This window comes from Anguilla rostrata, chromosome 15, assembly GCF_018555375.3.
Source record: "Anguilla rostrata isolate EN2019 chromosome 15, ASM1855537v3, whole genome shotgun sequence".
Classification (NCBI taxonomy): Eukaryota; Metazoa; Chordata; class Actinopteri; order Anguilliformes; family Anguillidae; genus Anguilla; species Anguilla rostrata.
The window spans coordinates 1,144,374-1,160,432 of record NC_057947.1 but is presented as its reverse complement, the minus strand read 5'-3'; the positions used below and the strand labels follow the sequence as shown (position 1 = coordinate 1,160,432).

The 16,059-nt window shown below is 42.9% G+C and overlaps 1 protein-coding gene across 2 annotated transcripts in view; it reads right to left on the bottom strand.

Annotated features, from left to right (window-relative positions):
• Positions 1-15,811, bottom strand: part of tfpia (tissue factor pathway inhibitor a) — a 44,261-nt gene extending 28,450 nt beyond the window's left edge. The window contains exon 1 of one of the 2 annotated variants that reach the window (XR_010325749.1): positions 15,544-15,811. Coding sequence is in view for 1 of the 2 variants with exons in the window: in XM_064310523.1 (XP_064166593.1) it covers positions 15,544-15,634 (91 nt within the window). In the remaining variant the exon portion in view is untranslated. The remainder of the gene's footprint in view (positions 1-15,543) is intronic. The other variant, XM_064310523.1, reaches the window with a different exon arrangement.
• Positions 15,812-16,059: the final 248 nt, after the last annotated feature.

Here is a 16,059-nt window from a genome sequence, read left to right as displayed (position 1 = left end):
AAAAGTATCTACTTTTTAGTGAAAAGCAAAGACGGTTTACTGATCAGGTTCCATCTTGGATCTGATAATGGGAAACAATGTCCTGTGCCATCAATAGACTGCAGCAAAGCTAAAGTCACCCTGAGTGGTTCAGGGATGTTAATACACATATTCTGGAGTACACAGTGCAATGCACTGAATGCCTGAAGGTACGCTCAGTACAGCTTCCACTAAAAGTGCAGGATGGTCTTCTATTGTTGCTGTGTGCTCGAGATGCCTGATACAGGTCAGTGCTAGGAGCACGTACACAGACACGCACACGCACAGGCAGAAGCACCCGCACACACACCAACACGCACACACACACACAAACACACAGAAGCACACACACATTGATGCACACACACAGTCACACACACACGCACCCACCCACACCTATGCGCATACACACACACACACACACACACCCATGCACGCACACACACACACACACACACACACACACCCATGCACGCACACACACACACACACACACAAACTGTGATTGGAATAAGCCTCTCTATAACTTAGGTGTTGGGCGCATGTAAAAAGTTTAGCAGCATAATAAAATAAATCAGGAAATGTCTGTATGAGCCACTTGATATGTGGACGCTTTTGTTAATCACAGTAACAGACCCATGTAGGAACACTTCTCCGCTTCATTTGACCTGGGCAGCTGGAAGCCCCCAGCTCATCTGCATCTCAAATGCTCCCTTACTGATGCCTTTACTGACACAGCAGGACTCCCCCTTCGCACTGAACTCACATCCTGATCTACTGGCTCATGATACAGCAGGACTCCACTGAACTCACATCCCTCCCTCTACCAGCTCATGATACAGCAGGACTCCACTGAACTCACATCCCTCTCTCTACTGGCTCATGATACAGCAGGACTCCACTGAACTCACATCCCTCTCTCTATCGGCTCATGATACAGCAGGACTCCACTGAACTCACATCCCTCCCTCTACCAGCTCATGATACAGCAGGACTCCATTGAACTCACATCCCTCTCTCTACTGGCTCATGATACAGCAGGGCTCCACTGAACTCACATCCCTCTCTCTACTGGCTCATGATACAGCAGGGCTCCACTGAACTCACATCCCTCTCTCTACTGGCTCATGATACAGCAGCACTCCACTGAACTCACATCCCTCTCTCTACCAGCTCATGATACAGCAGCACTCCACTGAACTCACATCCTTCTCTCTACTGGCTCATGATACAGCAGGGCTCCACTGAACTCACATCCTTCTCTCTACTGGCTCATGATACAGCAGCACTCCACTGAACTCACATCCCTCTCTCTACTGGTTCATGGCTATTTCTCTTACTGGCCAGGAGTTTCCTATGTCAAACATGTCCCTATGTCAAACTATTATGTCCCTATGTCAGGCTATTATGTCCCTATGTCAGGCTATTATGTCCCTATGTCAAACTATTATGTCCCTATGTCAGGCTATTATGTCCCTATGTCAGGCTATTATGTCCCTATGCCAGGCTTTTATGTCCCTATGTCAGGTTATTATGTCCCTATGTCAGGCTTTTATGCCCTATGTCAGGCTATTATGTCCCTATATCAGGCTTTTATGTCCTATATTAGGCTTTTATGTTCCTATGTCAGGCTATTATGTCCCTATGTCAGGCTAGTATGCCCCTATGTCAGGCTATTATGCCCCTATGTCAGGCTATTATGTCCCTATGTCAGGCTTTTATGTTCCTATGTCAGGCTATTATGTCCCTATGTCAGGCTAGTATGTCCCTATGTCAGGCTTTTATGCCCTATGTCAGGCTATTATGTCCCTATGTCAGGCTATTATGTCCCTATGTCAAACTATTATGAGATTTCCTAGAGCTTTTGTACATAACTGAGAGGGTGTTTATTTTTAGGATAGGATACCCTCTCAGCTGTGTATGGAAGGTCTGGGGAATCAGTCTCTTAAAAGAAATACTTTTTTGCTATTTTCCTTGATGAGAATAAAATAATACAGAATAATGATATGTCTTGTAGACCAGCACATTTCTATGCCAGAGAAAAAAGTCTCATTGGCCAAAATAGGGAGTATTCAGGAATGCTGTCCCATTTTTACATTAACTCACACTCATCTCACAGAGAAGCACACTAATCTCAGATGATCTCACAAACTAATCTCACAGAATCTCATATATAATCAATCTCATCTCACAGAAAAGCACCCTCATTTCACAGAGAATCACACTCATCTCACAGAAAATCTCATATTTAATCCCTCTCATCTCACAGAGAATCACAATTATCTCAGATACTCTCATATTTAATCACTCTCATCTCACAGACTCAAACTCATTTCACAAAGAATGCACAGGCTAAGTCAAACAGAGCATACAGCTCAATCCATAAACTAGAATAATTACAGAAATATGCTTACTTACAATATGCATTACGGTTACGGCACACACACACTTTTACAACATACATAGACAATGCATACATCATACATGCAGTGCACAGACAATCCCCACCCCCCCCCGCCCCCGCCCCCCCAACTCAGCAAGATAAAGCATTTGACATCTGCTGACAGAAATTGAAAGTCAGCAATGCTTCAGACAGGAAGGGGCACCTTAAGATGATCAGGGACTTCTAGAAAATGGGAAGAACCATCTATGTTTAGCCCCATTTACCATTAAAGACACATGCGCGCCCAATGGGGAAGTCTGGGAAGCGACCTTGTGCAGGAAGAAGATACCGCTATCAGCACAGCCGTTCCTGTCAGTGATGCGTCACTGTGCAGCATCAGTGACAGGCAGAGCGTTTCAGCACAAAACTACAGCCGACACCGAGACTACACAACTGTGCCTTCTACACTGGGGTCACAGTGAGAGGAAGGGCCCTCAGCAATGACACGGCTGCTCACAGCGACAGCACGCATGAACTGCAAAACTGGATACAGAAAAGGTCAATGTCTTACTTTCACAAGGTGCACACACTTCAAAATTTATCATTTCAAAAAGTTCCTGAAACGGGACACCTCTTGACCTCAATGCTGATTGGGCAACAAGCCTTCCCAGCAGTGCCAATATTTATACTGCACAGCTTAATAATGTTTCAACATCATTTTAATACAATTTCGCCTTTCGCTGTTACGGGCATCCTAGATATCAAAGTGTAAGAAGTCATCCATAATAGAAATTATATTTTTAGCATCTCATTCAGTCTCATCTCAACTCAGTGCCCTGACGTCCAACATAGGCTATCCAGCATGTTTAATTAGTGGTGCAGGGAGAATAAATGTAGCTGGTAAGATGAACACAACCGTAAAAGGTGAAAAAAATGCGAAAAAGATTCTGCATGAATGCCGTGCGAAAAAAATAGACTACATTTTACAGCTTATTAATAAAAAATACAATATGAACATTTAATTGATTTATTTATTTCACCAAATTTTATTGTAAGAAAAAAAGTGTAAAACTGGGATGTGTGAGATCTTAGGCATTTGAAGTGACTCACAGAAAGGAGTGATAACAGGAGTGATAAAGGAGTTTGTGGAGCTCTGCATCTTTGGAAATGCCAAGCTGAAATGAGAATTTCCTCCATAAACGCAGCGCACGGGGAGAAAGCGGCACCCCGGTCACGCGGGGAATGGATATTAACACGGAGCAGGAGCACTCCACGGGAGCACTCCACAGGAGCACTTTAGTCAGCCACACTGTCCCAGGGGTGGCACGAGGGGGGGGATGGGGGGGGGGAGGGGGAGGAGATGGTACGAGGGGGAAGGGGGGGAGAGGGTTGGAGCGAGGGAGAAGGGGGAAGGGTGGAGCGAGGGGGAGGGGGAAGGGGGGGAAGGGTTGGAGCGAGGGGGGGGGGGTGGCTCAAGGGGGGGAGAGGGATGGTGTGGGCGGGAAGAGGGAGGCGTGGGCAGCGTGGCGGGAAGGGGGGAGAGGGATGGCACGAGGGGGAAGGGGGGGAGAGGGTTGGAGCGAGGGGGAAGGGGGGAGGAGAGGGGTGGCACGAGGGGGAAGGGGGGGGAAGGGTTGGAGCGAGGGGGGAGGGGGTGGCTCAAGGGAGGGGGAGAGGGATGGTGTGGGCGGGAAGAGGGAGGCGTGGGCAGCGTGGGTGGCGCGGGCGCCATCCTCCCGTCGGCTGGCTGGACGTGATAATGTGAGGCCCGTCAGACAGGCTGCAGATGAACAGGCTGAACACCAAGCGCTGCTCCCCCATGAACACGGAGAAGAGGCCTGTTACTCCCTCTGACACACGGCACGCAGAGTTTACAGACTAAGGGTCTACACAGAAACCACTTTCAGCCACACTGAGCCCCCGCCAGCCACACTAACCAGGTAGTGCTGCAGCATTCAAACACAGCCAAACCTGATGGGCAGGACTGGCCATTCAGCCCATCTAGAGCATAAGAACATAATGAAGAGAACTGGCCATTCAGCCCATCTAGAGCATAAGAACATAATGAGGAGAACTGGCCATTCAGCCCATCTAGAGCATAAGAACATAATGAGGAGAACAGGCCATTCAGCCCATCTAGAGCATAAGAACATAATGAGGAGAACAGGCCATTCAGCCCATCTAGAGCATAAGAACATAATGAGGAGAACAGGCCATTCAGCTCATCTAGAGCATAAGAACATAATGAGGAGAACAGGCCATTCAGCTCATCTAGAACATAAGAACATAAGAATAAGTAATGAGGACAACAGGCCATTCAGCCCATCCACAACACAACATACCTGGAGGAAACCCACGCGGACACAGGGAGAACATGCAAAATCCACACAGAAAGGCCCCAAGCTGAGAGTCGAACCCAGGACCTTCTTGCTGTGAGGTGACAGTGCTACCCACTGCACCACCGTGCCGCCGAAGCTGCTTCATGTATTTGTACCTCCTGATCTCAGAGTAGAATTAACCTGAACCTAATTTTCAACCGAATCTTGTAGTTCTGCTGACATAACTCAGTGTGAAATATTTTTAATGACTTTTCAAAACCCGCTCATTCTCCTTCTGCAAAGCCCGAAGAGATTCTTACACATCTCCACTTAACTTTCATTTCACACCAGGGACTAATTTAGTTGCCCTTCTCTGTACTTTTTCCAAGAGCTTCTACATAATTCTTGTAGTAAGGAGCCCAAACCTGCACGCCATCGTTCAACCTGACAAAGGCATTGCATAACACACAATACAATACAATCTCCTTTTATTAAACTCAACACTAGCTGCCATACATCGCAGCATCCTATTGGCCTTTTTTACAAGTACAGGTAAAGCAGAATGCTTTCATCCCAACAACCATTTGCAATAGAGCAATTTGTATAGCAGCGTGAATGATGCATGAAATGATTCACTCAGCCCCTTCTCTTCCACCAGTTCACTGCTCCCATCTGCTGTAAATGGGGGGCTGGACAGTGGCTGGGTGGCAGTGTAGTATAATGGGTAAGGAGTTGGTCATGTAACCGAAAGGTTGCAGGTTCGAGTCCCTGCAAGGACACATTGTACCCTTGAGCAAGGTACTAAACCTGCATTGCTTCAGTATATATCCAGCTGTATAAATGGATGCAATGTAAATGCTGTGTAAAAAGTTGTGTAAGTTGCTCTAGATAAGAGGATCTGCTAAATGCCTGTAATGTAATGTACCCCACAGTCCCTTCGTCTTGTTTTTATTTGCCATCGTAATTTGGGTGTAATTTCCATGTTTCCCACACCTGCGCTCACGTTTGTACTGGGTTTCTGTTCAATGAAACTCATGCCTCCTAAGGACCATCCATTCAAGGTCCCTATTAAAAGATGCATGACAGGAAATTAATACCAATTTCTCTTCTGTGTGACACTTGGATATATCTGCTATATAAGCCTTGTTACAAATCCACTTACAATAAATGAGCTTTTTTATTACCGTAATCGATAAATGAATTCTTTCTGTACTGGGGTGAGAGGCAGATTTAGTGCTGTTCTGTGTTCCAACAACTCCTTGAGCTGTGAGAATTTTTTATGATTTTTAAATCTCAGTCCCCTACCACAAAGTGCAGCACATCATTTATCTAGAATGACTTGAATTAAATGAGCGATTAACAGATCAGGATAAATTCTCCAAAATCATACTAACCACTGATGCATTTTGTTTTCAATATGTGCTAAAATTAATAAAATTTTCCCTGGAAGACGTGCTGTTCCCTGTTGCACACACTTGGGAGGAGGGAACAGTCTATCTTAGCATTCTTTGAACTTTGCCAAGTCAACACATTTCATCATATAGCGACACGCAAAGTGAAGTCCCCATGCATTAATATTTCAGTGAGTCAGACTGAACAGTGTATTTTTAAATGACCTTTTCTAAAACATTTATGAAAATTGCCCAATGTGCCCCTTTTCATGTACGGAGGATACGTAGCACAGCAAAAAATTACTATAATTATGGTTAACGCTGCTTATTGACTAATGCAATCAGGCAGGTCTAAAAGCTTTGGGCCAAAAAATAGAACTACTGTACAACCAAAAGCTAGGGTATACCTATGGGTAAGTGAAGGGATTGAAGGTACTGAATCTGCCAATTCAATACTTACATGCAGAAGGTATTAAGTTTAACAATGTTTCAGTGTGAATAATGAAGTAATTTGGTTTTTCATTATGGTCTTAATGAAGAGAACATTCTCACAGTGTCCAGCACATTGACTCACAGAGCCTCTCCGCCAGTGTGGGTGTGCTTCCGCGACCAGAGTCAACACTCCTGCTACAAAAAGCTCATTAAAATGCCGCACGCCAAACAATTCCACTTGGCCGGAGGGTTCTGATTTTTTTCTTGTTATTTTTGAATTAACAAAAAGAAAAGGCTTATTGTGGCCACACATTCAGAACAATTCAGAGCGCAGTGTATAACTCTTTATGTTAACATTGTTTTCTTCTTCAATTAAAATTAGGGGGTCGGGTCAGAATCGAGCAATTTCCAAGTACAAGTGCATTGTCACGCTTGAAAATAGGAAAACTTTACTCTGAGTAAAGCACGGAGGTTTGTACATAATACCACCATTGTCAAAGGATACCAAGTAAATACTACAGGAAAAAAGTCTTTATACACAGATAAATAAAATAAATAAATATCAAGTTCATGGCAGGGGGCTAATAAAGTCAACACAACGAGTAAGATTGACTACAAAGTCCACTGTACCATACCAAATATCTGTGACAGATTTCTTATTTTTTGTAAAATCATTTGTCATCACAGTCACCAGTCGTCTAAACCACAGTCATCAAAACAGACTTTCACTTTGCAAGCTCAAAACTTGGGCAAAACCAGTACTGTTTTCATTTCAGATAGAAATGTTATCTAAAAATCAGCATCACAACTGCACACACACACACACACACATACAAACACACACACACACACGTCATATGAGGTTATATATTCTGATATATATAAACAGGATAGCCAAAGGTAAACAAAAAGGTAAATCTTACAATCACAATGGCAGAATTTTCAGAAACCCTTATTTTACAGAATAAAAGATTTTTGCTATCAGAATTAGATAAAGCCATATGTTTTTCATTTTGCAAAACCTCCAAGTTGACCACAATTATGGAAACATAGTATTTCTTCAACATCACAGCATCATGTTCTCTCTGGCCATGCATGTAAGGAGAAACACTATGAGCTCTGGATCATCCCTGGTGTGGATCTGCAGCTATGCTACCACATTTCAGACTGTTTTTTCCATTTGTTTTTATTAATTTATTTGATGCATGGATGGCTCATTAGTACCCAGCATGTTAGCATGCAGCACATCAGGGGCTGGGAACAGAGAGGAATCCTACAGGATCGCATACAGCTGCTTTGGGCATCTACACCATGCAATCCTCATTCCTCTGCGACGGACTGTTGTTATCTGTGTTACTGTGCTCCAGTAGTTGGTTTGTGTGGTGTGCCAAGCCTGGCAGTCATTTTCAGTGCTGACAACCATTTCTCACTTTATTAAGTTTGTGGTGTCTGATTAAACCAAAACAAATGCTACCACTGCATTAACAGTGCCCCCTACCCCACAAACTAGCCATGGAGGCATCTGGCCAATCGGGATGCAAACTCATCCGAACCCCCCTCATGAAATTACCAGGAAATGACCCATTACCCTTTACAAGAATACACCCAGTTGTTGTCATGACAACCATGTGACATATATAACCTCCGGTTTGACTTTAACCCATATCGTCTATGTGACGTTGAACATCAGCAAGCAAATCATTAACTGGAAACGCTTACCAAGAAGGTGCTGGACTTGAACCTAACATCTAAAGCCGGGCACCCACCGCACGCGTATCGACCGCGAGCGCACTACGCGCGTACCTGAAGCGTAGTTGAAGTACTGTTATTACAATGGCAGCGGGCGACGTCGTCTCCACCAGATGCGAACGCGTCGCGTACCGGCTGCGAAGCTTGCGCGACACAAGTGAACTGAAGTGTAGTTTTTCGCTTCTGTTCTATTTTTTCGGCTTGTCGCGCGTCACGGTGGCGTGTTTATACACAGAAATATGCTCTAAAATGCTAGGTATACATGCTCTGATTTATATTTCATCCTTATATTACTGGGGGTGTGTCCCTAGTTACCTCCCAGATATTTTATAAGCAGCTAAAAAAATACAAACCTTTTCGTTTTGTAAAAATAAATAAATAAATGGAACCTGGGGAAAAGGCAAACTTAGTTTCGCTGTCTTGTTTTGCGGAGGGGGTGGGGTAAATTTGAAAATACACCACAGAAAGACGTAGCCTATTGAATGACGTAGAAGTGAATGCACAGAGCAGCGATTTGTTAGCTCGAGTGTTGAAAGGTAGTTTTTAACCAACCATTGCTCAGCCTATTTGACTTCTCCGATGTCTTCGTTCGCCGTGCTTTCAAAAAGGGCTTGTTAATAAAAATCAGATAATCTACAGAGCTTTAAAAAAATCAGATTATTTAGTGGTCTTGCCGATGAAAATGCACCTATTTTATAAATGAAGTTGTAAGCAAGCCTTTATTGCACGTGTACTTCAAAGCTTCTGGTGTTCATGGCGTTGTGATGTTCATATCCATTCAAGATTAAACTGTTACTGTCTTTTTCATGATTAGCTGATTTTACTAAATATGATCATATACATGTTTTGACGTGAATGACAAGACAACACGGGAATTCCCAATGGTTGATTACGGATTATTTATTATTATTATGATCATTACATATTCTTCATGAAATTGGCACGCTTGTTAACCATGCAAATAAATTAATACCGTTTGAGATTGATTGTTATGCAGGCTACGTTGCGATTTAAGTTTATGGTAATTCTTGAAAGCGTTTACTTTCTCACGTATTTACGAGTTAACGAAATATTACCAAATTAACAAACTGAAAAAGGTCTCTCACCAAAGTATTCACTTAACCCATAATCAACAGTCGTGAACAAACGTGAAATACACAATGTAATCCCACTGCAGACTGCGAGAGCTACTAGGAATATAGAGCTTTAAGCAAGCCTTTGCGCGACACAAACGGAACCAGTGGAGACACGCTACGCGCCGCGTCGTGCTGCTTCGCCGTGCTGCTTACGCGACGCTTACGCGACGCGTGCGGTGGGTGCCCGGCGTAATACAACTTAGGATATGATGAAGGGAAATGACACTATTGATATGTGATATCCTTCCTTTTTTTATTTCACTTACATAAAGCATATTTTAGGCATTATGAGATATCACCTTGGTCACTGTGCTCTAATCATGCAGAAACTGGAACCTTAAGCCGGGCACCCACCGCACGCGTATCGACCGCGAGCGCACTACGCGCGTATTACGCGCGTAACTGAAGCGTAGTTGAAGTACTGTTATTACAACGGCAGCGGGCGACGTCGTCTCCACCAGATGCGAACGCGTCGCGTACCGGCTGCGAAGCTCGCGCGACACAAGCGAACTGAAGCGTAGTTTTTCGCTTCGGTTATATTTTTTCGGCTTGTCGCGCGTCACGGTGGCGTGTTTATACACAGAAATATGCTCTAAAATGCTAGGTATACATGCTCTGATTTATATTTCATCCTTATATTACTGGGGGTGTGTCCCTAGTTACCTCCCAGATATTTTATAAGCAGCTAAAAAAAATACAAACCTTTTCGTTTTGTAAAAATAAATAAATATATAAATAACTGGAACCTGGGGAAAAGGCAAACTGTCCGCTGTCCGCTGTCTTATTTTGCGGAGGGGGTGGGGTAAATTTGAAAATACACCACAGAAAGACGTAGCCTATTGAATGACGTAGAAGTGAATGCACAGAGCAGCGGTTTGTTAGCTCGAGTGTTGAAAGGTAGTTTTTAACCAACCATTGCTCAGCCTATTTGACTTCTCCGATGTCTTCGTTCGCCGTGCTTTCAAAAGGGGCTTGTTAATAAAAATCAAATAATCCACAGAGCTTTAAAAAAATCAGATCATTTAGTGGTCTTGCCGATGAAAATGGACCTATTTTATAAATGAAGTTGTAAGCAAGCCTTTATGGCACTTGTACTTCAAAGCTTCTGGTGTTCATGGCGTTGTGGTGTTCATATCCATTCAAGATTAAACTGTTACTGTCTTTTTCATGATTAGCTGATTTTGCTAAATATGATCATATAAATGTTTTGACGTGAATGACAAGACAACACGGGAATTCCCAATGGTTGATAACGGATTAATTATTATTATTATGATCATTACATATTCTTCGTGAAATTGGCACGCTTGTTAACCAAGCAAATAAATTAATACCGTTTGAGATTGATTTTTATGCAGGCTACGTTGCGATTTAAGTTTATGGTAATTCTTGAAAGCGTTTACTTTCTCACGTATTTACGAGTTAACGAAATATTACCAAATTAACAAACTGAAAAAGGTCTCTCACCAAAGTATTCACTTAACCCATAATCAACAGTCGTGAACAAACGTGAAATACACGATGTAAGCCCACTGCAGACTGCGAGAGCTACTAGGAATATAGAGCTGTAAGCAAGCCTTTGCGCGACACAAACGGAACCAGTGGAGACACGCTACGTGCCGCGTCGTGCTGCTTCGCCGTGCTGCTTACGCGACGCTTACGCGACGCGTGCGGTGGGTGCCCGGCACGCGTAGTGTAAGCGGCGCGTAGTTATAAGCTACTGGTGCCCAAATTCCAGAGCACAAAACAGACAGAAATGCACATAGTGTACTTGGCTAAATGCACACTGTGTACCTGGCTAAATGCACACTGTGTACCTGGCTAAATGCACACTGTGTACCTGGCTAAATGCACACTGTGTACCTGGCTAAATGCACACTGTGTACCTGGCTAAATGCACACTGTGTACCTGGCTAAATGCACACTGTGTACCTGGCTAAATGCACACTGTGTGGCTGGCGGTCATAAGGCTCAGAAATGCAAATCAGTCAATCAGGAGCATTGCAAAAACCCTGGGCATGCCCAAGTCAACAGTTTGGTTCATCATTAACAAGAAAAAAAACAACTGGTAAACTCAATTATGTCAAAAGACCAGGTAGACCGAGGAAGACCACTGTAGTGGATGACCGGAGAATACTCTCTATGGTGAAGAAAACCCCCCTGACGACAGCCCAACAGATCAAAAACATTCTCCTGGACGCAGGTGTAGATGTGTCAAAGTCTACCATATGTAGAAGACTACACCAGCAGGGCTACAGAGAATAGTGTGGCTTCACCGTCAGATGGTCCGCCCACTAGCCGTCACTCAAAACGCAAGGAGTACGCCCTCAACCCTGCCCACGCAGTATCTGACCTCCATAGTAACATGATAGTAACATTTTTGTGATATGTCCAAAAGTATACATTTTTATCATTTAAAACATTTTAAAACCATTTAAAAACAATTTTGCAATGGTATAGAATATAAATAAACGGTTCATCTGATATGTATGAAAATACCCTCAAATTAAAGCTGACAGTCTGCACTTCAACCTCATTGTTATTGTATCCTTTCAAACTCAAAGTGCTAGAGTACAGAACCAAAATAACAAAAAATGTGTCACTGTCCAATGAATTATGGTGCTCACTGTATGCACACTCTGCTCACAAAATTCGCTCGCACAGATGAAAGGCTCCAACCTTGCTCAATCAATACACAGGATATATGATTGCAGGTGATGCATAAGTCATGTTTTCTACCCGAATCGTGATGAAACTGATTGAAACATATGCATTGGCTCAGCTGGCTCGCTGTCACATGTTCTTTATCTCCATAAAACCAGTGAGAGTGAAAACTGCACTAATGTATGCACTGTATAGCCTACTGTATACCCCATGACAGTCTATTACATAAAAAGCACACATGATTTCCATAGTGCAGTCATCTAGAGAGAGGCTGATATTTTCAGGAGATCCTGCAGTTTCACTAGCGAGTTAAAACTAGCTGAGTGACACCAGCTACCCGACACACGAGGTGGCAGAACAACACCTGAGGTGGAAACATGAAAATGGAATAATACAGGAGGCCATTTCCAAGAGGCATGTGGGGCCCAGCATCAACTGGCTACAGCACACTGAGGGCAGTGAGTCTCTCATTACCGTAAACTGGCTACAGCACACTGAGGGCAGTGAGTCTCTCATTAGTGTAAACTGGCTACAGCACACTGAGGGCAGTGAGTCTCTCATTAGTGTAAACTGGCTATAGCACACTGAGGGCAGTGAGTCTCTCATTACCGTAAACTGGCTATAGCACACTGAGGGCAGTGAGTCTCTCATTACCGTAAACTGGCTATAGCACACTGAGGGCAGTGAGTCTCTCATTACCGTAAACTGGCTATAGCACACTGAGGGCAGTGAGTCTCTCATTACCGTAAACTGGCTACAGCACACTGAAGGCAGTCAGTCTCTCATTAGTGTAAACTGGCTATAGCACACTGAGGGCAGTCAGTCTCTCATTAGTGTAAACTGGCTACAGCACACTGAGGGCAGTGAGTCTCTCATTAGTGTAAACTGGCTATAGCACACTGAGGGCAGTGAGTCTCTCATTACCGTAAACTGGCTATAGCACACTGAGGGCAGTGAGTCTCTCATTACCGTAAACTGGCTACAGCACACTGAGGGCAGTCAGTCTCTCATTAGTGTAAACTGGCTATAGCACACTGAGGGCAGTCAGTCTCTCATTAGTGTAAACTGGCTATAGCACACTGAGGGCAGTGAGTCTCTCATTAGCGCGAAGTCTCTCATTACCGTAAACTGGCTACAGCACACTGAGGGCAGTCAGTCTCTCATTAGTTTAAACTGGCTATAGCACACTGAGGGCAGTGAGTCTCTCATTAGCGTAAACTGGCTATAGCACACTGAGGGCAGTAATGTGCAAAATGTTCTTGACTGGCCAAGTCAATCTCCAGTTCTGAATCCTACAGAACATGTGCTTCACTTTCTGAAGACGAGACTGAAGGCAAAAATCCCCCAGAAACAGGCAGGAGCTGAAAATGGCTGCAGCACAGGCCTGGCAGAGCATCAGAGGGTAGATACCCCGATGATGTGTATGGGTCACAGACGTCAGGCACTTAAATCAAAGGATCTGCATCCAAGTACTAAATATGATTACTTTATTTAAAATTATATCAATTCGTCCAACTACAGTACATTTAGACCCCTAAAACGGGGAGACTATGTATAAAAATGGCTGTAATTCCTACAAGGATCGTTACAGATGTAGCCTAAATGCCAAAACAAGAATTGCATCACTGTCCAAATACTTACAACCTGCACTGTGAATAATAAATTGTTATGACAATTTTAGCCAAATTTCCAATCATTCCGTATGTTATATCTTCAAAGAATAGGTATACCAGTAAACCTACACTTTCCGAAAAAAGGGTTCCAAAAACCATAGAGGAACCCTATCTAGTGCAAGGGTTCTCCATCAGGAAAAATGGTTCAATCTGGGAACTTTCAGACTTTTCACACCTACCACAGAGGGTTCCAGAAAGAACTAAAAAGGGTTCCCTTATGAGCCAAAGAACCCTTTCAGAACCATATTTTCCAAGAGTGTACAACAATACAGAGTACTTATGAAACCACAGAATGAATCCAACACTTTAGATAACCAGAGATTTCACTTCCATCCCATCCCATCCCATTGACTGATCACTGAAAGGTATGTAACTTAATGTGAAATGATACTTTATGTACACATACAATATGGTGACAAGACAGCAAACAAACTATAATATTTAAAAACACCTCACTCTGCACTCTTTTAAACAGTCCTACAGAGAAGCAGGTTGTAAATCATCAGCATCCTCACATCATAGAAGCTCACGGATCTACACCCCCAAACCCCTCAAGATTTTCTGAATTAAGCACAATGCGTACCATAAGTAGCAGTAGTAACATTTCAGGACACATTTTACAGCCTCACTCCTACCCCATGAAATTCCATGAATGTACAGAACTGAACTCAGAAATCGCACTAATAAGCTCATGTTCAAACGAAGCACCTGTCAACTGTGAGAATGTAAAACCTGGGAATCATGCGTGAAAATCTAATGGGTTTATTTACCTTCCTTAAATTACAGTTACAGCTTCGCAATGAAGACAGGCATTAAAATTATGGAATCACTTCCAAAACTGTGCCATGAAATTAGCAGTTAAAGTTTTGTGTGCGAGTGTGTATGCTTGCTGTGTATATGGTATTGTATGCAGTCAACATAAATAGCTTCAATAACCAGTGCGATACAGGTTAATTTAGGAGAGTGTCTCATGTTTAACCCATGTAGGCACTGTGTTTTATTTCCTTAACAACCACAGCAACAACCTCAACAACAATAACATCATCCCAGTAATGGCAGCTAATAAAAGTGGGAAACAGAAAAGATCAGTAGCAATAAGATTTCATGGCACTGTTCTAATTATTTACTCAACGTGTGCGCGTACGAGTGTATGTGACGCCATTTCAGAGAATTCAGGCCGCTCCGTTTAAAAAAATAAAATAAAAAAATCTTTATATTGTAAGTATTTACATATTGGCACGTGCTGGGGGAATGTATTATTGTCTAGGAACCCTCTATTGTTCTTAACCGAATGTAAAACCAACTACCAACCTCTTTCCTTATTATTATTATTATTATTATTATTATTTCGGTAGCCGAATTAATTAATATGCATTCATTAAATACTTCTGAATGTGTTACTACATAACCGAAATGCTGACATGAGGACGTCCTGCATATAGGCTACTATTTAACAACTAGGCTATACGAAAGTCAGTCGATATAATTGTAAACGAACGTGTCAGAATAATTGTCGCGATCAGTGTAGCTGAGTGATTAATTAATTCCTGTGAATAAAACGTTTCTTTGATGACCTTGCTTTCTAGAGTGCAAAACAGTTCTTTTCTGTTCTGTAATATTTACGAATTGTGTAGGCTATGTGCTTGGAGTAAAAGTGACTAAGAGGGCTATCTAATGACAGGGCTGCACTTCTCAAGTCGTAGCCCGCGTCTGAACGCGGGACTAAACAAACTCAAGCGAACGAGTTGTACCATTTGATAAATGGAAAATGCATCTTACCTTCTTCTGCATCGAAGTTGCAAGAACATAAGTGCGAGATATACAGAAGTATACCGCTGCATAGAAAAAGCCCGTTAAGTTTTTCAGCCATCACAGCAACCAGAAGAAATACGTATGTCGGACCAAAGTGTTGAAATATAATGAACTTTCTGTGAATGCTAGGGCTTTATTCCCTGGTAGACGTTCCCACGCACTTCCGGTTAATAGCTCATTTGTAGTGTTACGATTCAATTCGGTGAGGACAGCGACAGCGCCCTTAAAATAGAGGGCTTTTCCAAAATAAACTTTATCATGATGAACTCTCACTGGTATTTTACTCATTAACCTAGTAATATCCTGTTTCGTAATGCAGACATTCAGGAAAACATTTGGTCGGTTTTTTGTGTTTACTCAGGTTCCCTTTGCCTAATATTATTTTGGCTAAAGATCTGAAACCATTCCGTGTGACAAATGTGCAATAACAGAGAAAGTCAGGAAGGGGGCAAATACTTTTTCACGGCACTGTACTTACATACA